General features: G+C 31.4%; 2 protein-coding genes across 4 annotated transcripts in view; one reads left to right on the top strand and one right to left on the bottom strand.

The window, feature by feature from the left end:
* LOC136990353 (alkylglycerol monooxygenase-like) overlaps positions 1–19,016 on the top strand; it is a 113,228-nt gene extending 94,212 nt beyond the window's left edge. For both annotated transcript variants that reach the window (XR_010883047.1, XR_010883046.1), the window contains exon 13: positions 19,002–19,016. The gene's annotated coding sequence lies outside the window, so the exon portion shown is untranslated. The remainder of the gene's footprint in view (positions 1–19,001) is intronic.
* Positions 1–22,375, bottom strand: part of Cep97 (centrosomal protein 97kDa) — a 60,687-nt gene extending 38,312 nt beyond the window's left edge. For both annotated transcript variants that reach the window (XM_067288740.1, XM_067288741.1), the window contains exons 1-3: positions 22,323–22,375; positions 9,198–9,334; positions 7,076–7,178 (exon numbers count right to left, since the gene is read on the bottom strand). In XM_067288740.1, the coding sequence (XP_067144841.1) occupies positions 7,076–7,178; positions 9,198–9,334; positions 22,323–22,335 (253 nt within the window). In that variant the 5' untranslated portion in view covers positions 22,336–22,375. The remainder of the gene's footprint in view (positions 1–7,075; positions 7,179–9,197; positions 9,335–22,322) is intronic.
* Positions 22,376–27,890: the final 5,515 nt, after the last annotated feature.

The raw sequence follows: 27,890 nt of genomic DNA, 5'->3' as shown, positions 1-27,890 counted from the left end.
TTATACTTTTCTTTCTGTATAATGTTTTATTTACGTTTATTTTCCTGTAATTTGAGACGATACAGCTTTAAAATAAACAGATCAGGTCTCAATTGCCAATAGATTATCTCAACTTTCACCGATTGTCGTCGGTTCCTTTGTAATCGGAGAGGAATAGGACCCTGTGTCAATTTTCACTGTTAAGTGTTAATTGTTTTTGCGGTAATCTGAGTAGAGGGGAGAAGTTACTTAATAAACCGCCAAGTGTTTTATTACTGTTTAAACAACTGCTCCCCAGTTGTTATTTTTAGTAATAGGAGAGGGGTAGATCGTGTGTCAAGGTCAGTTAAAGTTTATTACTTTCGCAACAGGGTGTCATCTGAGCTGCCACCCACTCCCCACTTAAATGACAACAAGGCGCTAAGTGTTTTATTACTATGTAAACAAACTCCTTTCCCTGTCAGAAGTGGGTCAAATGTCAAGGTTACTATTTAATAGTATTGAACAGAATGTTGTTCTTGATATTTAACTATCATTTTGTCAGAACTCTTTATTTTGAATACTTTTCTTATAATTTATTTTCACTTTGGTTATAAAATTGTTTTTATCATGTTTTAAATCCGCGCGTTTTATAATACACTTGTATAAAGTTACGAATTAAAATTGCAATGCATATTTCGTTGTTTTATAAAATATTTATTGATTATACAGAGTTTGCAAAAATGTTTGCATATCTCTTCTTCGTCATTATATATATATTAACTGTAAGACACACACACTTTATGCTGAGAACTATAAATTTAAATTTAATCATAAAAAACAAACGTTTTCGGCCACTCCACTGGCCATCATCAGGTTAACTATATTCGAATACTATTTCGAACAACCCGTTCAAAATTGAAATAGATTACAATAGAACTCACGCGCTCAACTACGTAAACCAAATGTAATATAAATAACATAGAAAAATAAATAAAACAAAATAAATAAAATAAAACATGCCAATGGTACATGTAAACATAGCAATATCTATATATCTATAGGCAATCATTTGCGCCTAGTTAATGTGTTCTTGTGACTTTTTTAATTAGAAACTTCCAAGCTGATGGTAAAATGGTCGCATCTTTGTAATTTAAGCATTTTTTGGTTAAGCTGGACTTATAAATTTCACATTTTTCGGTTGTCGCTGCAAGTGTCGGCGAATGGACAGGTGTTATGATTTTGGCTTCTTCCCATTTAACAACGGATCCCTCCGTCTGCGCCATTTTTGCTAACGTTGTTGTGCATTTACTTTTCGTCACATCATATCTGTGTTCCTTAAGTCTTTTAGTTAGGCTTCTCGTCGTAACCCCGATGTATTCTTTCTCTATCCCTAGTTGGTCGTTGCTGTACGGTATCGAGTACACCCCCGGCTGCTCACTCCGTTTAATTTCTTCCTTGTCGTTTCTTAGTAATTTATATATCGAGGGAGCTCTTTTGTACACAATATTGCTGTTCCTGTGGCTCGCAATACACTCCATAACAGAGGATAGACGCTTATTATACGTGAATTTCGTGATGCCGTTTGTAAGATCTCGTTTTTTCTTGTTTTTCTTAGGATTCTTGTACGCTGCAATCAAACGTTCAACTGTTCTTGGACCATATCCCAGCATCTTGGCCACTTGCCTGATTCTCTCCAGTTCCCGCATCGTATCCATTATGTTAGAGCAATATTGAAACGCTCTTCTAATTAACGCTCTAAATGCTGAGAGTTTATAGGTAATAGGATCATTGGATGTTGACGGTATATATAGCGGGTCGTGTGTAGGCTTTATATAAACTTTCGTGTTTATTGCTCCGTTCTTAAATGTAATACCAATGTCCAAAAAATGTAATTCGTCGCCACTAAGTTGCTCCAAGTTTAGCCGTAGGCCATGATCGTTGGAATTCATGGCATTTAAGAATTGGTGTATCCTTGCGTGGTTCTTCCATATGACAAGCACATCATCCACATATCTTCTGTACAAGATTATGTCTTCCTTGAAGTTGATCAGTGTGATGCGCTCCATTCTTCTTACCACCAATTCACACAGCAGACCAGACATTGGGCTGCCCATCGGGACACCTTTTAACTGTTTATAGATTTTACTCTCGAACACGAAAAACGATTGCCCGCATACCAGATCTGCCATCATCTCCAGGTCCTTACGGTACGCTGCCGCCGTCGGATGCAAGCCATATAACAATTCCATTAGTGCATCAAAACATGAGGATGGTTTGATTGACGGATACATACTCTCGAAGTCCATTACCGACCCAACTTCGTTATCCATTAAGGCTAACTCCTGCAAATCCTTTACTACACTCATCGGGCTCTTTGTAACAAATTGGTAATCCCCAATCAACTCCGACAAATACGAATGCATACGTTTCTCCAGTTTATACGTGGGGCCCTTACATTTCTCCACCACAGGTCTAATTTCTTTGTTGGTTTTATGGGTCTTCGCGAAACCAAACAACCTGGGTACTCCTGGGTTCGTGACGTGTGCACCTTTCAGGAAAGGGAAGATTGATGTTAAAGGAGATCTCTCCAACCTTTTTACCTTTCCTTCAATTTTTCTTACTATGTCATGTTCTACCCTTTCGCATTCCGTTTTTCTTATATACTCTTCTAGTGCCTCCACATAGCGTTGCTTTTTCATTACCACCAAATGCTTGCTTTTATCCGCTCTGGTGATTACCAAACTATTGTCCGTCAACCATTTCTTCGCGCTTTTAACATCTGTCCCTTCATTACGTTTCCCTGCACATTTCTCACTTCTGAACGCCGCTTTCCATCTAAAATACTCTTTTTCGATCTCATCCATACCTAGGAGTCCCCTTTCAATTTCAGCTATCATGCCTCGCCAGTTTCCATTATTGTCAAGAGCATAATTAGGCCCTTTTTCTAGGAGGCGTTTGACATTCAGGGGGATTTGGACCTGGTCCCATAAAATGTATGGGGTTGGCTTCACTTTCTTCGATTTTTTATTCGGTTGCATTGAACATAACCAATGTAGCTTCTTCCTGTACTTCCTATTTAAATGCCTTTCTATCCGGTCGGTTAATTCGACTATCTTTAAATTGATACACGCCAAAGCATTGGTCCTCAGGACCAATGCTTTGGCGTGTATCAATTTAAAGATAGTCGAATTAACCGACCGGATAGAAAGGCGTTTAAATAGGAAGTACAGGAAGAAGCTACATTGGTTATGTTCAATGCAACCGAATAAAAAATCGAAGAAAGTGAAGCCAACCCCATACATTTTATGGGACCAGGTCCAAATCCCCCTGAATGTCAAACGCCTCCTAGAAAAAGGGCCTAATTATGCTCTTGACAATAATGGAAACTGGCGAGGCATGATAGCTGAAATTGAAAGGGGACTCCTAGGTATGGATGAGATCGAAAAAGAGTATTTTAGATGGAAAGCGGCGTTCAGAAGTGAGAAATGTGCAGGGAAACGTAATGAAGGGACAGATGTTAAAAGCGCGAAGAAATGGTTGACGGACAATAGTTTGGTAATCACCAGAGCGGATAAAAGCAAGCATTTGGTGGTAATGAAAAAGCAACGCTATGTGGAGGCACTAGAAGAGTATATAAGAAAAACGGAATGCGAAAGGGTAGAACATGACATAGTAAGAAAAATTGAAGGAAAGGTAAAAAGGTTGGAGAGATCTCCTTTAACATCAATCTTCCCTTTCCTGAAAGGTGCACACGTCACGAACCCAGGAGTACCCAGGTTGTTTGGTTTCGCGAAGACCCATAAAACCAACAAAGAAATTAGACCTGTGGTGGAGAAATGTAAGGGCCCCACGTATAAACTGGAGAAACGTATGCATTCGTATTTGTCGGAGTTGATTGGGGATTACCAATTTGTTACAAAGAGCCCGATGAGTGTAGTAAAGGATTTGCAGGAGTTAGCCTTAATGGATAACGAAGTTGGGTCGGTAATGGACTTCGAGAGTATGTATCCGTCAATCAAACCATCCTCATGTTTTGATGCACTAATGGAATTGTTATATGGCTTGCATCCGACGGCGGCAGCGTACCGTAAGGACCTGGAGATGATGGCAGATCTGGTATGCGGGCAATCGTTTTTCGTGTTCGAGAGTAAAATCTATAAACAGTTAAAAGGTGTCCCGATGGGCAGCCCAATGTCTGGTCTGCTGTGTGAATTGGTGGTAAGAAGAATGGAGCGCATCACACTGATCAACTTCAAGGAAGACATAATCTTGTACAGAAGATATGTGGATGATGTGCTTGTCATATGGAAGAACCACGCAAGGATACACCAATTCTTAAATGCCATGAATTCCAACGATCATGGCCTACGGCTAAACTTGGAGCAACTTAGTGGCGACGAATTACATTTTTTGGACATTGGTATTACATTTAAGAACGGAGCAATAAACACGAAAGTTTATATAAAGCCTACACACGACCCGCTATATATACCGTCAACATCCAATGATCCTATTACCTATAAACTCTCAGCATTTAGAGCGTTAATTAGAAGAGCGTTTCAATATTGCTCTAACATAATGGATACGATGCGGGAACTGGAGAGAATCAGGCAAGTGGCCAAGATGCTGGGATATGGTCCAAGAACAGTTGAACGTTTGATTGCAGCGTACAAGAATCCTAAGAAAAACAAGAAAAAACGAGATCTTACAAACGGCATCACGAAATTCACGTATAATAAGCGTCTATCCTCTGTTATGGAGTGTATTGCGAGCCACAGGAACAGCAATATTGTGTACAAAAGAGCTCCCTCGATATATAAATTACTAAGAAACGACAAGGAAGAAATTAAACGGAGTGAGCAGCCGGGGGTGTACTCGATACCGTACAGCAACGACCAACTAGGGATAGAGAAAGAATACATCGGGGTTACGACGAGAAGCCTAACTAAAAGACTTAAGGAACACAGATATGATGTGACGAAAAGTAAATGCACAACAACGTTAGCAAAAATGGCGCAGACGGAGGGATCCGTTGTTAAATGGGAAGAAGCCAAAATCATAACACCTGTCCATTCGCCGACACTTGCAGCGACAACCGAAAAATGTGAAATTTATAAGTCCAGCTTAACCAAAAAATGCTTAAATTACAAAGATGCGACCATTTTACCATCAGCTTGGAAGTTTCTAATTAAAAAAGTCACAAGAACACATTAACTAGGCGCAAATGATTGCCTATAGATATATAGATATTGCTATGTTTACATGTACCATTGGCATGTTTTATTTTATTTATTTTGTTTTATTTATTTTTCTATGTTATTTATATTACATTTGGTTTACGTAGTTGAGCGCGTGAGTTCTATTGTAATCTATTTCAATTTTGAACGGGTTGTTCGAAATAGTATTCGAATATAGTTAACCTGATGATGGCCAGTGGAGTGGCCGAAAACGTTTGTTTTTATGATTAAATTTAAATTTATAGTTCTCAGCATAAAGATGTGTGTGTCTGGCAATACAGTTTAATATATATATAATGACGAAGAAGAGATATGCAAACATTTTTGCAAACTCTGTATAATCAATAAATATTTTATAAAACAACGAAATATGCATTGCAATTTTAATTCGTAACTTTATACAAGTGTATTATAAAACGCGCGGATTTAAAACATGATAAAAACAATTTTATAACCAAAGTGAAAATAAATTATAAGAAAAGTATTCAAAATAAAGAGTTCTGACAAAATGATAGTTAAATATCAAGAACAACATTCTGTTCAATACTATTAAATAGTAACCTTGACATTTGACCCACTTCTGACAGGGAAAGGAGTTTGTTTACATAGTAATAAAACACTTAGCGCCTTGTTGTCATTTAAGTGGGGAGTGGGTGGCAGCTCAGATGACACCCTGTTGCGAAAGTAATAAACTTTAACTGACCTTGACACACGATCTACCCCTCTCCTATTACTAAAAATAACAACTGGGGAGCAGTTGTTTAAACAGTAATAAAACACTTGGCGGTTTATTAAGTAACTTCTCCCCTCTACTCAGATTACCGCAAAAACAATTAACACTTAACAGTGAAAATTGACACAGGGTCCTATTCCTCTCCGATTACAAAGGAACCGACGACAATCGGTGAAAGTTGAGATAATCTATTGGCAATTGAGACCTGATCTGTTTATTTTAAAGCTGTATCGTCTCAAATTACAGGAAAATAAACGTAAATAAAACATTATACAGAAAGAAAAGTATAAAGATAACGGATAAAATCATATTTCTGACGATCAGTGGCGGCAAATTTACAATTTTAAAAGAAAAACGGCCTATGCTACACACGCAGTTTTAGGCAAGCGATGAGCGATTAGTCTTGTCAACCTGCAGAGCGCTTGACTGCACGCTTAAGTCCCTCCGGCTCGATTTCCTCACCCCTATTACGGCTCAAATCGGATCAGTCCACCTGAAATGCCTTTGCTAAGAGATAGAATGTCCTGGTGTAACAAGTGATCAATTTCCACAGCTGCGCAATCGATCGACTGATAGTCAATCATTTTGGTCGGAGACTGTACATTATATTGGATAAAATAAAGGATTTCGTGGAAGCATTTATACTACTAATATATGTGTTTTTCTTCATTTTATCCATTCTGAATGCATATACACATGTATTTATAAATTATGATACATTTTAAGGATGTTCAAATTTTAGATATTCTGTGATTTAAAACATTTTTTCACCAGTTCCTTGAAAATCATTAAATTGAGATTTTACTGTATAACTATATAGCAATATTGATATGCAAAAATTAATAATACATAAATTTAATATTATAATAGTATAGAAACAGGTCAAAGACATTGTGGAAAAGTGTTTTTTCACCAGTCCATCCCTTAAAAGAAATTTATTATGGCAGTAAAGTCTATCAATAAAAAGCTCTTGTACTGAAGTATATCGTTGTGTTTTAAAGTGAAGATGACAAATTTTCTGAATCTTGAAATAACATATGTTTAAGAATTTAAATATATTTTATTTATATGGTAACATTTATGTCTTTATGGCTTTATGTCTAAACGAACAGCTATTTAAAATATAATCTTTATAATTATTTACCTTCTATCCATGCAATATTGTTATTAGACAGATCAAGATTGACAAGGTGATGCAGTTTTGCAACTCCATACATTCTCGAAAGACGATTCCCACATGCTGATAGCTGAAAATTTTTGAACTAAAATTTAATTGATAGTTTGATACATTGCATAATTCTGCAACATTAAAGGTAATGAAATAAAATGTTTTTATTTGTTTAAAATATTAATTAATTCAATGCACTTAACTTCTGATGATTCAAAAAGTATGTTTTTAGCATTTGCCAAACAATTAGTATCTTGAAATTATAATAAAGAGCATAAAGTATCTAAAGCTTATGTTAAATTAATGAAAACAAAACTTATATAAGTTTAACTCGGTACAATAGATTATTAAATAAAAAAAAAACTGAGAAAAATCACTTATTACTCTGCTTGGTAAGAAATTAAGATTCTACTTCAATAAATGATTTCAGACTTTTTTAAACTTAAATTACATTTTGTTTTGTTCAATTAAATTTACAATCTTGTTTTATTTAAATTAAAATTTAATTTTCATTTTATATATATACACACACACAGTCAAACTTCCATATTACAAACTTCTATATAGCAAATTTCCCCATATAATGAATTTTTGCATTGTACATTACTCTTTCAACAAAAAATATATGTAAAATTGTCTCTAAATAGCAAAGTTAAATTTCTATATAACAATTTTTTTTTTAATTTGTACGGACCATCGATCGTTAAAAGTCAATTACTCCATCTGAGTTGAGTTCCAATTTAGGTTCAATTTCTGGTATTGATCCGTAAATCTTTCGTAAAACCATGGCCCAGGAGTGAGAAATACTGGTCATTAGTTTTTAAAACTAACATTTAATCTGCTCCCACATGGCTACCAACTGTAAGGAAGAGGGAGAGAGATTAGGTCCAAATGCCATTGTTGACAGATAAACAATCAACAAATGTCAAAAACGTTAGAAAGGTGATAATTTTGACAAATGCTGGACTAATTTTGAGGTTAGTGAGATTTTATTTTATTTATTAAGTCATCCAGTTGGAATTTGAAGAACTGTTCACATAGTGTTTAAGCATTTCTAAAAAATTTATGGTGTTGCAGGAAATTGATAAGGGTTCAAAAAAAGAAAAACATTGTAGCAAATTTTGGAATTCCTGTAAGTAGTTTATCAACCATAACAACAAATTGTGAATCAATTTTGAAATTAGCCAATGATGCGAGACCTACAGGAAAATGTGCTAGAACCTGCACTTACGTTGACGTAGACGAAATAGTTTTAATGCTCTTACTAAGTGTGAAGCATATTACGAAGAAAGAGCATTTTTTTAATTGTTCTGTGCAACAAAAAATCACGACTTTTTTATGAAAATGTAGTTAAACTAGCTTTTAAGTATTTTAACACACAAATGTAAACTTACTTAAAATTAAAACTTCGTTCATATTACATTATTACCGTATATTATGTTTATATGAATCTAAATTACATAAAATAACAAGCAAATTACATTAAAATTATCTTTACTTACCAAAACGTGTAATTTCCATATAATAAAATTTTTTCAGGATTTAGCAACTTTGTTATATAGAAGTTTGACTGTATATATACCGAGTAAATTATGAAAATATCAGAAAAAAAACCATAAATTTGTTGTAGCACTCTACCGATTAACAGAATGCAAGATATTTGTTCTTCTATGAGGGGATAGACATCATATGTCATCACAATTTGTAAAGATTGTATTTTTAATTTACATCTTGTTCTTACATTTGAAAAATTTATGTATTGTCATGGACCTACCATGTAATATACAATTCTTTTTTATTTTTGAATAAATTAATTTATTTTATTATGGAACTAATATTAACATGTGCATGTACTTGTGAAATGCTGGAAAGATCTCTCTTACACCTGGAAAAATGTTAAAGTGAATATTATATGTAAAAAATTATTACTTTCCAATCAATCTTATAGCTGTCATTGACCTCCGGAATAATTAAATTATATTAAATCTTTCAAATCGAGTGATTTGAAAGATTTGATCTATATTCAAGAAATATAATAAGTATTAAAAAAATTCTTTGAAAATTTCGATAAAATACAAATAAAAATAAATCATTTCACCTTTTCCAAATCGGGAAATCGATCTAAATTTTCTAATTTACAAAGTTCGTTATTATCTAGAATAAGGCCGTGAAAACCGACGCCATCTCGTTTTTCCAACTTCTTTAAATTTTTATCCGATAAATCCAACACTTTTTCTGTAATAAAATAAATTGAAAAAATATTTAATCATTTTTAATTTTTTTAAAAATTCTAAAATTTATTAAAATATTTGAAATTAAGATTATCTTTTGATCGCTCCATACAACATACATACAACTTTGTACAGTACAAAAGTATTTATTAATGTTTCCTGCTGTACAATGTTGTATGTAGTTGATGGAGTAATCTACTAAAGCAGTTATTTTATGAATTAGAGTATCTTTTGAGAGTAAAAGGATTAATCTAATAGAGTGAAATTGTAATATACTGATTGAATAGAAACATTTTTCAACAAAGTAGTCATTACTTAATAAAAGTCATATATATATTGTAGCTTATATATAAATTACTTAAAAGTGAGAACATAATTTTCTCATTAAAAAGTAATCGGCAAATTGTAAATTTCTAATTTTCTAATGTAAATTAAATATTTCATTCAAATAAATGTTTTTTCTAAACTTATAAGCAGAATAAGAAATTGTAGTAAAACGTCACTTATGTATCGACCTTTGAGGTATACAACTTCTGGCCACATAGGTGAGGTGGTCATCCGAGTGAAGTTATGAAAAACTGGCATACAGAACAGTAATTAGAATATTGTACTGAATCCTGTTACAAGTTTAACACAGATTATAAAAGTAAACAACAAAGAAATTACCTAAATCATATAGTCCCAAGAATTATTTATATATTTAAATAACAATGACCATAAAAACAATTTTGAGTCAATTTAAATCTTTTATCCTTTTTAAATTCCAGCCAGAGACAGATGGTAAACAACTTGAAGATAAAATACAATTCTTCATTAAAATGACTGACAATATGACATTAAAAACACATACTAATACACCGACCTTTTACTGTAGGATCCAGCACCAACTACAGGCAGCAATAAAAGTTTCTACAATATATCGTTGGTCATTTTAATAAAAAACTGTATTTACATTCAAGTTGTTTACCATCTGTCTCTGGCTGGAATTTAAAAAGGATAAAAGATTTAAATTGACTCAAAATTGTTTGTATAGTCATTGATGATACCTTAGAAGTGTCAAAAATGTTTGTAAGTGACCAAAATTTATAATTTCACTATGTGTTGATTCTTTTATGGAAAAAGGTTCTGACTTTTCACACTTGTCCAGACATGATCTCCCCTACTTCAAGACAACGCAGGGTTGCCAACCTTACAAGAGAAAATCATTGTAATTTCACGTAAAATTATCGTACGTCTACCTCAATCCTTTATACTTATGCCCTTTATCCGTAGAAATATTAACAACGTTCACCCTATGTCAGAACATTGTAGACTTTTTATCTGCGATCTCTCCTTAAAACAAAAAATTTTTAGACCCCATTTTACAATGAAGTTTTCGGGACTCTACCTTAAAATATATGATGCAAAACAAACCTCTGAATGGGCATAAGCTAAAAATTTATGTTTTTTCATACAATTTCAACATACCAAACATTAACAAATTATTATTAACAAATATGTAACACATCCTTTATGTACCGTACTTATTTCATATGCATAAACCTTAGTTATTCCAAATTTTCGTAACCGTCTAAAATTTTTAGTCCAGTCCTCGAGTGATTGTGACTCCCTATGACAAAAAAGTTTCGGTTCTAGACAATTCACTAGATGGAAAGTACTTTATAGGTATCACATTAATATATTTTATTATATTTTGTACAAGTAGAAGCATAATGGCATTTCAACAGAATGTTTATTTGCACAAATTTTCGTGTCAATTTGAGCGTTTTATCAGCAGGTCTAAAAGTTTAGCAATTAGCGATCTCGAAAAATGTGACAAAGGTTCGCCTTACGATCGAGAATATACAATAATAGCCAATCTAAAAACTTCCAAAAATTTAGTAGGTCTCCAGCAGCAATAAAAAGACATGAAATATCAACAAAAAGGCAATACATATAAAAATAATGATTGTGAAATGGTTTTTTCAATAACTAACGGCTGTTTTCAAAGTAATGTATGAAATTATCATACAAAACCCTGTTATCATGCAGACATTATTGTACAGTACACATCATAAAAATGTGTCAAATTTAACATTTAAACTCTTTTGATCAGTTTTTATTGTGATTTTTGGCTATTTTTTGTCTACTGCTTTACAAAAATACTGTACTTTATTGGTGACATTTCCTCTTAAAGCCTGGTAACATTGGTAAAAATTAGCACATTGTTTCAGCCATCTGTACGATAATTAACGATAATTATCGTACAGATGGCTGAAACAATGTGCTAATTTTTACCAATGTTACCAGGCTTTAAGAGGAAATGTCACCAATAAAGTACAGTATTTTTGTAAAGCAGTAGACAAAAAATAGCCAAAAATCACAATAAAAACTGATCAAAAGAGTTTAAATGTTAAATTTGACACATTTTTATTTTCAGTACACAAAAATCAGTGTTTCAATTTATCATCTCTATTGTGAGTAACACTATTGATGAGGGATAACATTTTTCTTTTAGTTAAAATATAGAACAAACATTGCAGGAACAAAGAATACAGGAAAAATTAACATTATATATATGGGTCCTTATTTGTGACCGGAGAAAATAACCGATAAATGCAGGAAAACCATTGATATGAATCAATAATCCATTGTATATATAAAATAGATATACATAATATAATATTATATTGCTTGTGTAGGCATTTTTATGCATAAAATACAGCTGAAAAGGAAAAAAAAATTAAGACTTTGTTTTGAGGGTAAGGAACAGATTAATCTATTTTACATTGTTTATGAAAAAATTTGTTTCGGTTTAAGAACAAATCAGTTTCCGAACAACTTTAAGGAACGAATTAAATTCTTAACCCTAGGTTTGACTGTTATACACATCAAAACATTTTTTAAAAGTCCTATAAACTTTTTTAAACTTTTTCCACTTTGCAATAACCAAAAGGGCCATTATTATACCTATAATAATTGGTCAAGGTCATGATGGGACTGGCTAGGTGAAAAACCAACATGTGTAGGTCAAATCACCCATATAATTTTTGGAGGATCTGGATTAGATTAATTACATAAGACAATAAAACACAGAACTGAGCTACCACAAAACATTTTGTGGTAAGACTTTCTATGAGAAAACAGTCTCTATTAGGTGTTGTTAGGTGCAAACCTCCAACTAACAACAGTGAAGTTCCATTGACCTAACATGCAGTATGCCAGAAAATCCAATAAGCTAGCATGTCAAGCTTGTCATTGGGGAAGAATTATTGGTGCATTGGGTAGGTCCAGAGTTAAGATTTTCATGTAAAAGCACTCAAAACATGCAGTTCTTGGAAAGAATTATGGGTTCTCCTTTTAGAAATGACAAATGCCAAGACAACATGATGCTATGCTAGATAAAAACTAGTTAGTTTGTGTATGAATGTTTAAAAACTTTTCCAAAGACTTTATTGCAAGCATTTGATATGGGAAGCAGAAATACTTAGCACATTTGCAATCAATAATTATCAAGAAAACAGCTACAGTACATTACTTTTCATGTACTTTGATAATTAGCATACGTCTGTATTTATAGGCAATAAAAGAATGCAAAGCACAAAGTAAGAAATGTTCTTATTTCAAGCCAACCATGTATATGGCCTGAAAAATTGAAATGGCATGTTAAAACAATTATAAAAGATGGATAGATAGTTTTATCAGTAAAGATACGTAAAACTGTGTCCACAGAATTGAAAAAAACTGAAAAGATTTCCATTATCCGACAGGACAGCATATTCATTAATATGGCATCACATTGGTCCTGACAATACCAAGTTAACAGAATGTCTCATATCAGCATTTAGTGGTTTTATCCCCTGGCCTCTGGTGGGTTTGAAAATCTGACTCTGGATCAAACAAGATTCATAAGCAGAGAATTGCTCAAAATAGCTTTTCTTCCTTGGAATGAAAAAAACAGATTTAAAGGCTCAGAATTACGAGAAAACAAGATTCCAATTTGCCAGCTGATGCCTTTACTGTTTTGGTCACCATCTTATCTTGTAATTAAATGTTAACATATAATAATAAAAATTAAAATCATTTTCAAAGAAACTACGCTCATCATAATGAGAGAGTAAATTTTTCAATGCCTTTAAAAACAGGAGTAATTGTTTTTTTTAATGAAATAAATTCTTAATTGTAAGTTAATGACAATTTTGTTTAAACTATAAAATCATTTTATTTCATTATATATAATGAAATCATTTCACAGAAATTCAAAATATATATACAAGATAACATCAAAAAATTCCAGAACTGTTCTTACATGACAATTCATTCAAAATTTATTCCTGAGAGCAGAACAATAAATGAGGAGTGTTATCTGGACATTTTACAACATTTGTGTGAGTCCGTTGTCAAAAATGACAAAGTGAACAACAGTTCTCCATGGAAATGCACCTGCACATCAGTCCATCACAGTTTCTTGCCATAAATGGTACTAGAATACTTCCACATCCTGCCTATTCATCTAGCTTAGCCTCTTGCAACTTTTACTGCTTTCCACTGATGCAACAATATATGTAGGAACATTAAGGAATTTTAAGATCAAGCCCATTTTGAATTGAAAAAAGCCTAAAGAAGAGCCCAGAAGGGGTTAACAATTACATTTTAATTAATTAATTATAATTTAATTTACATTTATTTAATTATTAATAGTGGCAGAAATATAGCCATCTAATCCAACAATCATTTGGCTCTAATATTACTATCAGGCTTGAAGATGTTTATATTGTATGTACACACTAGGCTGTGGTAAAGCGATAGCTGGCCGAGTGCCATAGCAGGGGTTTATAGACCACGAATGCCGAGTCATCGCCAGTTGGTGTCACGAGTAACTAGTATGGTTACATCTAAATTAGTAGGTTTGGAAGCGAAGATCGGACGAAGGTCCAGGTAGTATAACTGGTAATGCATCTGCACAGTAAGTAGCAGTTGCAAATTCAAGTCATGCTCCAGGCAGATTCTTTTCTTCCAAAACCTTCTAAATTAATTAATAAAATATTAATTTAATTATAATTATTGAATTTAATAAGAGATGGTGCCTAATACCTACCTCCAGGCCAAATTATATAGTATTTAATTATTGATAGTAGCTGTGATATAGCCCAATCTAATCTGGCAATCGTTTGGCTTTAAGGGAAAAGCAGTATTGCTGGCAAAAGTGTATCATCACCTGAGGGGATTATTTTGAAGGTGTGTGTTTTAAACTGTTAAGGAAAAGAACTACATGCCAAGTCCTTGAATTTCTGGACCTTACCATGTGTATACATATATATAAAAGTAAGAGGTAATTCAATGAAAAAAAAATACAAATATTTTAAATTTCAAATTAACACACACTATCATTAACTTTTTTATTAATTGATTATTTTGTGACAAAAATTGTTCATGTGTTCAATATAATTTAAGCGTGTAATTTTGGCAGAACATTAACATGACAAAATTTAAAATTGAAAATACATTTATCAACAGGATTTTATTTTTTTAAATCCATAAAAATATCACATTGTATCAATGCAGAAAGTAATGCAAAAGCATCACTTGCCTGAAAACATTTTTAATAAAAATATTTCTGTAATGGTTTAAATACATATGTTTAATAAATCTAGTCAAATTATAAACCTATTTACCATTAAATTATTCAATGTATGAATTATGACAGCATGCCTAATTAAATTACTCTATAACTCAGTATCTTCAGTATCTTGAAAAGATTAATAAAAATCTTCAAAAATCAAAAAAATTAAACCTTTGTTATTAAAAACAAACATAAATTATACATAATTATATATAATTTACACATAGTTTAAGATTATAAAATTAACTTTTTTCATAATTAACAATGAAATTGGCTTATAAATTGGTAAATGATAATGCGTAATGATGTTCAATATCCACAGTGGCCAAACTGTGATGCAAGAGCTTCAGGCAATTCTTCTATACAGTGGGTTGAAAGTAACTAGGTATTGAGAAATCACTATACTTTCTTTATTTTCAACACAAAAATGATGAAATTTATTCAACATGTGTCTTATTAAATGGAAATATGGATGCATGCCTTAAAATTCAATGTAGGCATTGGCATCATCCACCAACAATAGATATTCTTCAGATTGCAACAACAACCAAACCTGTGATCATTTTAGCTTCAAATAGTAATTCCTAATTGCTTCCTGATGGCTTGTGGCATGACACACCTTCACCATCTGCCACCATCTCCACATAGCAACCATTGATTTCTATATATCATAGCATGCAATAATCTATGCTCCCCCCCCTGAACAGGTAAGTGGTCAACTATTTTTTTGCCACTAAATGTTTCGCCTCTCTCAGTCACTGCCCACAACAACATGAGAATTTTAAAATTTCATTGATTGATGTACTGTACATGCACATACAAATTTTATCATGATTGTATTATTATTACAAAAATTATAATGATTTCTCAATGTCTAGTTATTTTCCATCCATTTTGTAAACCATTATTGCAGCTCTCGTATAGTTATACAACTTTTCATAAACTTAAGCCTTACTACTTATACTTATGTAATACAGTAGAGCGTCGAAAAGTGGAACCAATTGGGGACTGGGGTCCTTCCAGTTAATGATTTGTTCCAGTTTCCGACTTTGTACGAAAAAATACATTAATCTGTCCGATGTTCAAATTTTTCTCCGTTGCATATCGCTTCCTGTTGAATTTTTCTCCGTTGCGTGTCGCTTCGTGTTGAATTTTCGTCGATTTTAAGCCTAACGAAAATTTTTATAATAATCATCGAGGCTATCGTATCGTTAAAAATTATTTCTGCATTTTGTACAAACAAAATAAATATATTAAAGAATATAAAAAACATGAAAATTATACTTTAGAAGTAAATTTAGTATCAAAAACATTCGATTCAGCACGACACAGTCCGACTGAAAATCGTTCCACTTTCCGGCCATTCCACTTACCGACGTTCCACTTATCGACGCTCTACTGTATTATATAACTATAGGGGAGCTGAAATAAGGGTCCAGAAGAGCTGCATATGGCTCACAAGTCACAGTTTGCCACTGTGGTTATATGTGAGATTGAGGACCTGATTTTGCTCTATTTTAAGGAAATTTTTAGCATATTTCTCCATCACGATCATTAAGAAAACATCGCACAGAAAAAGGATTGAATGTCACCCTTTTCATCAACAACTGTTAAGAAATTATAACAATCTATTGTTTAGGCCCAGAGTGGTGGTTGATCATCAGACACACAGAGTAGACCATCAACAGAATTAACAATCTATTGTTAAAAGAGGGGAAGTCAACTTTCAAACGAGTAAACAGGATGAATCTAACAAGTCTCAAACCAAATATTATACTATCAGCTCCATTCAAATGACATCTTAGCATCATCAACAGCTCACCTATGACTTCACCCCTGCAACTTTGTCTCCAAACATCCTGATCACATGATCATTTTCCCAGGCCTCAGGAGAATAAAAGGGGCTTGTACTTGGACACTGGTGAACTCAACCATAAAACCCAGTCTCCCATCTTGCCATATTCCAGCGGACACCAGCGAACTACTCCAACCAAGGCTCCAGTCTTGCCATATTCAAGAGCAGACTCCCCCAAGGAGCCAGCCTCGCCTTATCCTAGAAGATGACGGCTAGTCTCACCATTATACAGGCAGAAACCCTATGCCTCGCCAGCAATAGAGGACAACTTCTTTCTTGCAGAGGTATTTGGTAGTTTGTCAGAATACATGTAATCTTCTCTCTCTCCTTAAGCGTAGATAGAACGGAAACGATTTCTTGAGAACCTCGCGAGTGCTGTGCTTACACTTAGTATGTAGTTATGTTTTGTAGTTATCTTGTAATCTAGGTTTATATCATATATATTATATATGTTAGCTTGTTTAAACCTGGTGTTGACTCCATTTTTCGGCTTTTAGACCCCTATCGACTTACCCATTGCACTCCCCACTCGACAGTTGAATCAGCCCTCCTACTCAACATTTGTTTACAATTCGCAAGTTAGGACGCGACCTTATAACTATCCTAACTGATGTCAGGTTCTGAAGACTGAAGGATGTTGCAATCCCAGTGACAATTTATTGAATAGCCATCCAATGACATAGTGAACGAGTGTTTACCAACTCGTTGCCGACTAAGCAGTCTATAGGACACCACCTTTGCTCCCAGTTTTTCATATATATATATGTATCACAATGCTAGCTTTTTCCACGATTATATCTTTTCTTGAAATTGTCTAGAGATAAAACATCTTTTCTTAAGTGTCATTTTTTTATATCTAGACACAGGTTTTGTATATCTGTTTTTCATTCTCTTACGATGCTATACATATAAAGGTGCATTGCAAAAATATAAGGCCATCTCAATTTTTTGGAATAATAAATTTTTAATCACACATAAGCAAAAAACTAGTGACAGGCATAAACAACAAAACCCGATAAATTTGTAAAGCCAAATAACCACCAAATTACATCGGACATAACCATCCTCAGATACTCACCATATCTAAAACACTACCACCAAGAAAAAAGACTGATATGGGGCAAGGATAAAATGTCATGGATTTTGAAATGGTATAAAGTTATTTGATTGATAAAAAACAAAGTTCAATTTGGATGGTACCAACAGTTGGCAATTATATAGACACAATCTTAGGAGAGAGGAGTTTTTGTTTATCATCAGCAAGGAAGAGCCAGAGCCAATTATGATCTGGGCAGGTTTTGGGTGGTCTATAAAAATCAATTTAGCATTCATAAATTGATCAATGAAGGCAGATATGTATCAAAACCTTTTGTATGATGTATATCTTCTGCCATTTGGAGAAAAAAGATGATCCATTCTGGCAACTGCAACAAAATTCACAATGCAAACTTCAGTTATCAGTGGTTACTGGATAATAGCAATCAGGTCACAGATTGACTTTCCTATTCCCATGATTTGAATCCCGTAGAAAAATCTACAGAGTCTAATAGCTAAGGATATGTATGTAGGAGAAAACAATACCCACTATTGGACAACTCAAAGCTACAATCGTAATTGCATTGGAAAAAAATTGATTGAAATATGCTGCAAAATGCAAACTCTACGAAAGATAGGGTTTACAAGGTTATTTTGAAAAATTGTGGTTTCACTTGCTATTAAATGTTATTGGCCTTAATTTTTGCAAGACCATTATTTTTGAATGTTTTGAATGAAAAATTTATATTTTCATTTTTAGTTTTGATTGTAAATAGAATAAGTAATTCTTTTACATGTACTGTACATTCATTCCTGTCACTAATTCTTTGTTTAAGTGTAATAAAAATTTATTATTCCAAAAACTTGGGGTGGCCTTATACTTTTGCAACCCACCTTATAAACATCTCAAACTCAATATTTTATAATAAAACCAAATGATTGCTGGATTTAAAATCAGGTTACTTTACCATTATTATTAATAATTAAATACTGAGTAATTTGGTAAGGTGTCATCTCTTATTAAATTTAATAAGAGATGACACCTAATGCCTACCTCTAGTACCAAATTACTCAGTACTTAAATTTTAATAGTAGCATAAAGTAGCTCAATTTAAATCTGGCGATCATTTGGTTTCTTCAGGTTCTACTGTAATATTGAAAATTCTAACAAAATCAAAGCTCATTCATTTTATCCCAGACTAAAAATGTAAAACTAAATGGTCTTATTAGATTAAAGTACCCGTGTTTTAAATGTTTTTATCAAATTTTTCATTTAACATCACTATTATATATTTTTAATTACATAATACATTTAATTACATCTTCAATTAAACATATGTAAGGAGAAGATTTATTTATATAAAGTTTGATTCAATTAAACAGTGCAATTAGCAGAAAAACAACTTTTCAATAATAACGTTGGAAAAAGCCATTCAGACAAAATAAATAAAGATAAATTGATAATGACATCATTAGGAAAAAGCTACAAAGTAGAACCATTTAAAAAAATTGCTGAATGATCAAGATTAAAATTTTCTACAACAAAATTTAACTTAATTAAGTATAATAAGAAAAGAGTGACAAATTTTTGATGTTTTCATTTACAACAAAATAAATTGAAGACAAGACTACTTAAAAATATATATATAGTAGATTAAGTTAAAGTATTAAGATAATAAATCAAAGAGAAATGAAATTTGATCAAACAAACTACAAATAGACTGAAAATATTGATACAAATTAACAAGATTTTACTGAAAACTAAAGCGCGAGAAACAGGAAAGAAACAGCAGATGGAGTAGATTTTAAGACGTGCAGCATTAAAAACTAAAGCAAAAGAATATCTAAATGCAAAACAGTTTGTAGAGATTCAAAGAAAGAATAACAAAGTAACAAGAAAAGATAGGATGCTGTAATTTGGTGTATAAAAATTTTTAAAAATTAATATGGTAAAAAAATTTAATTTTATAAGGGTTTGCTACTGAGAATATTAGAGTAAAAAAAATTTCCTAATAAACCTTACTAAATTTACAATTTATTTACTATACGGTATGACAGAAATTCAATTCAATAAAATGAGCTGCTTTATTTTATCCCTCTTCCCAATTTATGAGTCAAAATATTTAATACAATAAACGCTAATATTTATGATTAAAAAAAAACTCTTAAAATTATAAGTGCAACAAAATTAAAATCCATTTTATTTACTGATAGGTTAAATAGAATGAATTTACTGAATGAAACTAATAATTGTAAATAAAATAGGTATTTTGTAGCACTTAAATGTCATTTAGAGAACATGAGTAAGATAATCAAGTTAGAACACGGTACACACTTTTACTATAAGAAATAAAAGAAAATGTACAACGTGGTTACAATGTATATATATATTCGTAATTATTTTTCGTATATAATTAATGATTATCATTATCACCATAAAATTTACCGAATTAGATAATATTTTCAAAAAATATACCGTACATCTAGGCGGATAAGACGATAGTTGAATCATAAAAAAAGGCCCCGAAAATCAGGGGTTGTCTTATAGGACAGATACAAAAAATTAGATTGAAATTTATGTAAATTAAAACCATTATAAAAAAACTGACAAACCATAATTATTTACTAATAGAGAGTAGGGTATGTGCACAAAATAGAATAGCCCATACGACGTTTTTGTGAATAGTCAAGGTCATTACAATCGCAAGGCAGTGCTGCCAGATGCAAGAAAATAAATTTGTTTATTTGAAAAATTACAAATAGGACATAATTCCATATACGCTATACAGTATTATTATTCGGATGATGATCGCCGATCTAAACTAAATTCGTAGGCCGTTGATAGTTTGGGGTCGTCTTATAGGACAGATATAAGCTAAAACTATAAAACTTCGATGAAAATGTATACCTCGTCTTAATCTGCCGAGATATACGGTAATTGTTCAATTCTCAAAAAAAAAATTTCCAATTGCATTTAAACCTATCAAGTGACAGTTATTGTATGATTAGAAAAATGCAAACATAAGTGATGAATAGAAATTCTCTCAAATTTATTCAAATAATTATTATATAATACTGAAATAATATTTTCTACCATTTATTGAATACTTGACCCACTTCTTAACTTTAAATGTCCAAATTATAAAATTAAAAAGACAGTTAAAATAAATTTTCTAACCTATCTGAACAATGTTAAATTTATATTTTCATTTTCAATATGTAAAATATATTTTTAACTGTTTCCTTCTGGAAAATACTAAATTGGCCATCATTTCCATCAATTATGGGAATTTTTTTTTTATCATTTTCGATTATTCATTCTGAAGACATTAGAAAAGCCATTTTAATAATACCCATTATGGGTTTGGCAAAGTTCACAATGAAAGTGGCTGTACGGTGAGGAACAGAGTTTGACATACACAGGACAGACCATCCACTAAAACTCCTGACAAAAACTCAACCAGGATCCATAGACTAGCAGGCTAACACTCATCTTCTCAACCATCTAGCATTACCCACTATAGATTCAGCCAGACTGTTATGTTTTTTTCCCTTAACAAGCCATTTACAGGTTCAGCTGGGTGGTGAGGAACAGGGCGCAACATATCTGGATAGACCACCCTTAAAAAATTCTTGAGCTTTTTGACCGATATGGATAATCCTGGGTTCCTAGAGTGGTAGGCTGTCCACCTCAATCACTCAGTCATCTGGCTGTCACCGGATTGGTGTTAAGAAACGAGATCAAACATATCTGGATTTTACTTACCAATAAAAATTCCTGGTAACCTGATCCAGATTCAAACATAACTCCCTCAGAGAGCCAGACTAACACCTCTACTGCTTTATTATCTTGGCCAAATTAAATACTTTATTTCTCAAAATAATTCTGAAAAGCCTTTATCTGTGAAAAAGTCCTTATTGAAATTATTATTAGGCCATTATTAATTTACCTTTTAAAATGTAAAAGAAAGTATTAACAATTCAAAAACCTACAAAAATACCACTTAAGATAAATTTCCTATTACACAGGAAAATTATTAAAATATTTTGAATCATTTCCTTATCAATAAATCATTAATATTGCAAATTTAATGACATTTTACGATGATATATAGCAGCAATCTGTCATTCTCGGTTAATAATACAAAGAATTCATACTGAATTGTGAGGCACTAGTTTAAAAAATGTTTCCATGTAAACAGAAAATTTAGAAAAGTTTTATTCAACTGTGATCACGTGTATAGCTTATATCACTCTCAAAATGAACTATTATATTAAATTAAAACTAAATAAAAAAAAATCAATTAGCTATAATTAAAACAAACTTGTGGATTATCCATGCTCCACTAACGTGATTAGTCTGGATAATTGGGAGTATACATTATGAAAGAACAGCATCTGATACTAATCGAATACTGGTTGGACTTTTGAACTATCCTGCGAATATGTTTTTATCTTTTCTTTGTACTTATTTATTATAATATTATCTAAAATTCTTACCACTTACTGTCATAGCATCCAGATTTTAGTTTGTGAATATTCATTTTTTTTTTATTGTTTTTCTACCTTTTGACTTGATCAGCATAAGTTTTGTAGCTTCAGTGCCAAAAAATAAAAAGTCATTCCCAATCAATCAATCTCCTATTAAAATATAATGGAGATATATGAATTTAATGACCATTTTAAGTTATCCATCACAAAGTTTGGCTGCTTTCCACTTTTTTTAATAAGGAAACCAAAAAATCAAGGAAATACAGCTATGAAATTCTAGAATACATTCCCATATCTATAACATTTACTCAGTAGTGATATTCGAAATATTTAACAAGGGGTTCGCTAGCAGAAAATTTTTCCCTGATAATCACCGACAAAGCGAAATGGAAGTTTTGGCTAGAAATAAATACAATACCTTTTCTTGCAACCATATATCTAACAATCAGTGGTGTATTTAGAACGTAACGAGTCATGGGAGAAGGCCAGGTAACAATAGTATTTTAGAGCTGTCGACCTTTTTTTTTTTTTTTTTCAAGGCAGAGAAATTCTTTACCACAATATGGCGCTTCTAGAAATAGGCACATGTCATCATCTCTCAAGATACATTATACTTTTTCTTTCACTGTCCATAGCCCGACACGTGTTCCACAGCCATCTTGTATTGTTTCGCGCGCGTGGCATTCTGGGATCTCTCTTATGACTGGATCTACTTTCAAGAACACTCTTGAATTGATTGCGATTAAACCTCGATTGAAACGATCGAGAGAGATCGCACCAAGACATACTCCCTGACCTTGCTCACAATCTAGATTGAAATGCTTGGTGCAAACGGGGTATAAGGTCCTAGTTTAGTAGTATTACAGAGTATAATACGCATATTTTAATATATTTTAAAAAAAAAAACAAACCCACTGAGAAATGTTCCGTGTGTTTAACAAGGTTCGGGAAACTGAAAATTTTAACAACGGGTTCGCCGCAAACCCGTTCGGAAAACTTTAACAATGGGTTCGGGTGAACCCGCTCGGAAACTGAAAATTTTAACAACGGGTTCGGCCGAACCTGTGCGAACCTGCCGAATATCACCACTGCATTTACTCCATTAAATATTCTTCCATAAGTTTAATATCATATTACACAAAAATACATTTATCACTTACTTTTTATAGGTATTAGTGTTCAAAACATTATATACAGAAAATGAATAATGCATATTTACAATATTAAATTCCTACTTAATGTTGAGAATCAAGAGAAAAAATATTAAGTAACAGCAAAATTACATAAAAATCTGAATTAAAACTTATTTATAGTGAAGTGTCATTCATTTTTAAACATGCCACACCCAATACTGGTCATGAAAAATCTACGTTCTATTTTGCTTTATAATCTATCACAACGGTCGGAAACTTCCTAATCTTATAGAAGTGATAACTTGTTTAAATCAATATAACGAATATAGCGATTTAAAAACCAACGAAGAATATTTAGTTTTTACTCGATACTTTAGCAATTTTTTAAATTACAAAAGATATTTTTAAAAAGTTGCATTTAGTAATTTAATTTACCTCATTGGAATAATGTTTCGTAATGCATTTATCAGAAACTTGGCCTCTCAAAAATATCAATAAGTTCCTATGCCAACTCTGAATACCTAAATTTATATAAAACTATAATTTTACAAATTTTTTAAATTTGTATGTAAATTCAAACATGTAAAATTATTGCTACATTTTCTTGGCATTTTTCCATAATAAAAAGTCAGTCAGGATATTAATACATTAATGTAATTTGATTCAATAATGAAAATATATAGAATTTGTAGAGAAAATATACAAAGATATCATTTATTAAATGATTTTTTCTATAATGTTTATTTCAGATCTCGAGTTATATTTTTATCACTTATAAAAAAAAAATAATAATTTTTTAGATGAATTTTACATACGGAAATTATATTTACTATGCATTTTACATTGATTATCGGTAACTTTTCCAGAATCTGTATTGGAAATCATTCAAAACTCTTTCGTCGATATTCTGCATCTTTCTATCCGTATCCCTCGGCAAAACAGTACAAGGTTTTTTGAAATTAGCATTGAATTATTGAATTTTATCTTTAAAAAATAAAAAATGAAAAAAACAACAAAAACTGTGCATTTTCACAAAATAATTTCAGTAAATTTTCTCACTAAAAAATTATTTACAAATATATTACACATTTACGTGTATCTTGAACATAAAACTTGCACTCAACTTTTTGTTAATTATATGTACTGTACAGTACTGTGATTGTAAATTAATATTATCAGCCACTTAATGTAATCAAACCCATTTTCCCAAACCACTTTTATATTTTCTGTGTAAAATCCTGCCAGTTATTGTGATTAGCCTTCTGCTTATTGTTATCAGATATATATAAAATTTATAATCATCATATATGGTAATACATATAATCATCATATATTACGCAACTACACACATCTACATCTATCATCGTACACATCGTCTATACAATCAGATTAAACATTTATATTTATAACTGACAAATTAGGATTAGTTTAGAATAATTTTTCAAAAACAATACTTATTATTTTTCTGGAACAATACTATTTAATAATTATATTTGCTATTTTTTTTAAGTATAGCACTGACTGTAATTTATTAAAAAGTGTTCTATGCCAGTTGATGTATCATTAGTTGAGAACCACTGTTCTATAACTGTTACTCCTGAATAAAATATTTTTAAAACATCAAAAACTTTAAAATAAATAAATGAATCTTGGAGTTAACATTGTAATGTTGTATCTATTTTTATTTATTAAATAACACTATAAATTTTATTTCCTTTAGTTTTATTTAGTTTTAGAAGTATAGCTTCATGTCTACTGTATTTGTTATTGTAATCAACTTTCATTATATTAAACTAGTCACAATCTACTGATAGATACAAATGACATCACTACATAATGTAGGTTTATAGTAGTAACATCTGTATTAAGTGTAACCTACTGCTATATGTACAGTAGAATTAAGTAGTCATGCTTTCTCTCATTCATGATTTAATATTGAAAGTATATTAATAGGGTTTTTTTTAATTCACTAAATTTATAAATGTTACAAAACTGTAGATAGAAAATACTGTGGTGATCAATTGAAAATCTTTTTGAGATTAACCTGTCGATTACAATCAACTGATTGACCACCCCTGCTGTAAACTCATACCCCTGTAAACTTGGCTGCCCTACAAGATAGCAGTTGCCAGGTGGCAACAGCTGTATTTTATTTTAAATATTTTTTACATATTTTAAATAAAATAAGGTTTTATTTCTGCAAATAATGTTACTTAATCATTTAATTAATTAATAACGAATATACATAATATCTACTATATAAAGCTAAAAAAAAATGGGCATTTTCTTTCTGTCACGGTATGCCAAAAACGTACACTACGGGTGCCCCTAGCTATTATTTAAATTAACAATGTAAATTATTTTATATTTATGTTATATTTTTACAGTATAATTCATTATTATTATTATTTTTATTTGTAATAGGAATTTATTATTTATACCATGAAATAACACTGCAGCTGCTACTGAAAAAATGGGCAGTCCTGTGTCGGCATATTGAGCGCCAGCACAGCTAGGAATTGCCAGAGTCCGTGCACATGCCCCGATGCCTGCATCGGGCCTTTCAACTGGCTATAATATAATATAATAGAAAGATTAGAAGCATTAAATAATCTAGTAATCTTAACCTTTGTTGTTATTTTTTGCCTGGGCAACACCGAGCTCATCTGCTAGTTTAAAATAATTCTTATTAAATACATTGTAGTTACAGTATGAAAAATTTTTTAGCTATTCCTTAGTATACGTGTTGATTTTTATTCATTGCACTAATCATTCATGATTATTTAAATTAAATTCAAATTTTCTAATAGATTTTTATATTTATTATTAGTATTATTATTAAATAATTAATTTACTATAAATTTATACTGAAAATAAAAATATCATCTCTGTAAAGGAAGACTTCATTCCTGCTGAATAGATATGATGGAGATATGAAGACATTTTAATTTCTTCCAGGTATTTTTAATATAAATGAGCAATTATTTATTGTGACACTGTTGCAATGCTGAGCTGCAATTTTTCATCACAGTGCTCTCAATTTTAGTATTGTCTTCCCCTGTATATCATGCTTTTCCTGTTAACAATGAAGTCATGCTGATCATCTATCTAACTCCATTCAGGAAAAAAATTTTTGAATTGAAATAATCATATATAGTTAATTGGAGCCTCCTGCTCCTAAGCTTTCCACATCTGATCTCAACTTTCATCTGTTTAACTCTGTTCTCAAGATTAAGGAAGGAACAGACAGTGCAGATGGACACCAGCAAAAATTTATAGGTCTACAATTTTTGAAAATTGCAGCCCATTTTAATCAAATCCATATAAGTTAATTAATTAATTTAAAATCCTCAATAAAGAATGTTAAATTATAACTAAAAAACACAAAATGCAAATAGAAATTTTTTATTTGTGTATTAATTTTATAATATGCAACGAAAATAAAAAGTTACAAAATTGCATAAGCAGTTACAAATCGATGCAATAAACCCTTAATAAAAAAAATTATTAACCTATATTTTATTCATTTACGAAATTATATATATACTGTATATATAAATTAAATTTGAATTTAATTTTTAAACTTTGGAAAAAAACTTTACAGAAATAAAATCCATCCAATAAACAAAGCATTAATTATAAATACGCCACACTAACCTTATAATGCTTTGGAGTTTGCATTTGTGTTACATTCCAAAATAACTGCAAAGCATTATAAGATTATTGTGGCGTATTTACTTGACAGAAAATTGGTTATTCGTCTCTGCCGTACAAATTCCAAATCGAATTTTAATATAGGTACTTCTTGTATCTCATGACTCGACATAGTTGCAAGATTTAAGAAGTACAACGGAATATGACACGAAGCTTCTAATGCATCGCGAATTTTAATAGTTTATAATATGATTTTGCAATTTTTAACGGTATTTATATTGTTATTTTTTAAAATGTTTTACATTCAGCATATTTTCACAGTGAATACAGAAACTGTGTGTAATAATAATTAGTAGAAGTCACTTTTAGGTCATTTGTCTACGTATTCACATATACACAAAGTAACTCCTACCCAATATTTGCAATTATTATATATAAAAAATTCATAGCCTGTGATACTTATGACAGTTATTAGATTTTATTAAATATTTGATTAAATTCTCGATTTATATAAAGTCAAATCTGTTTCCTGACTTAATAAACAGCATAAGCAATTAAAATTAAAATGAATTAAACCAGGATTTTACAAGAATACACGACTCTAATCTATTGGAAAGAAAATATAAACTCTAATAATTTCCCGAATGAATTTTGTATCGTAAACACATTCTAGACGTTATTACGACGTAACACGTCAACAAAACCGTTAGATTTGTTTATTTTTGTGACATTTACGACAAAATTTGCAACAGCTGAATAGATCGATAACTTACCATTCTCCGCCATTCTT

The sequence above is a fragment of the Centruroides vittatus genome, unplaced genomic scaffold (assembly GCF_030686945.1).
Source record: "Centruroides vittatus isolate TY-2023 unplaced genomic scaffold, ASM3068694v2 scaffold_907, whole genome shotgun sequence".
In the NCBI taxonomy this organism is placed as follows: Eukaryota; Metazoa; Arthropoda; class Arachnida; order Scorpiones; family Buthidae; genus Centruroides; species Centruroides vittatus.
This window is presented reverse-complemented; position numbering and strand designations above follow the sequence as displayed.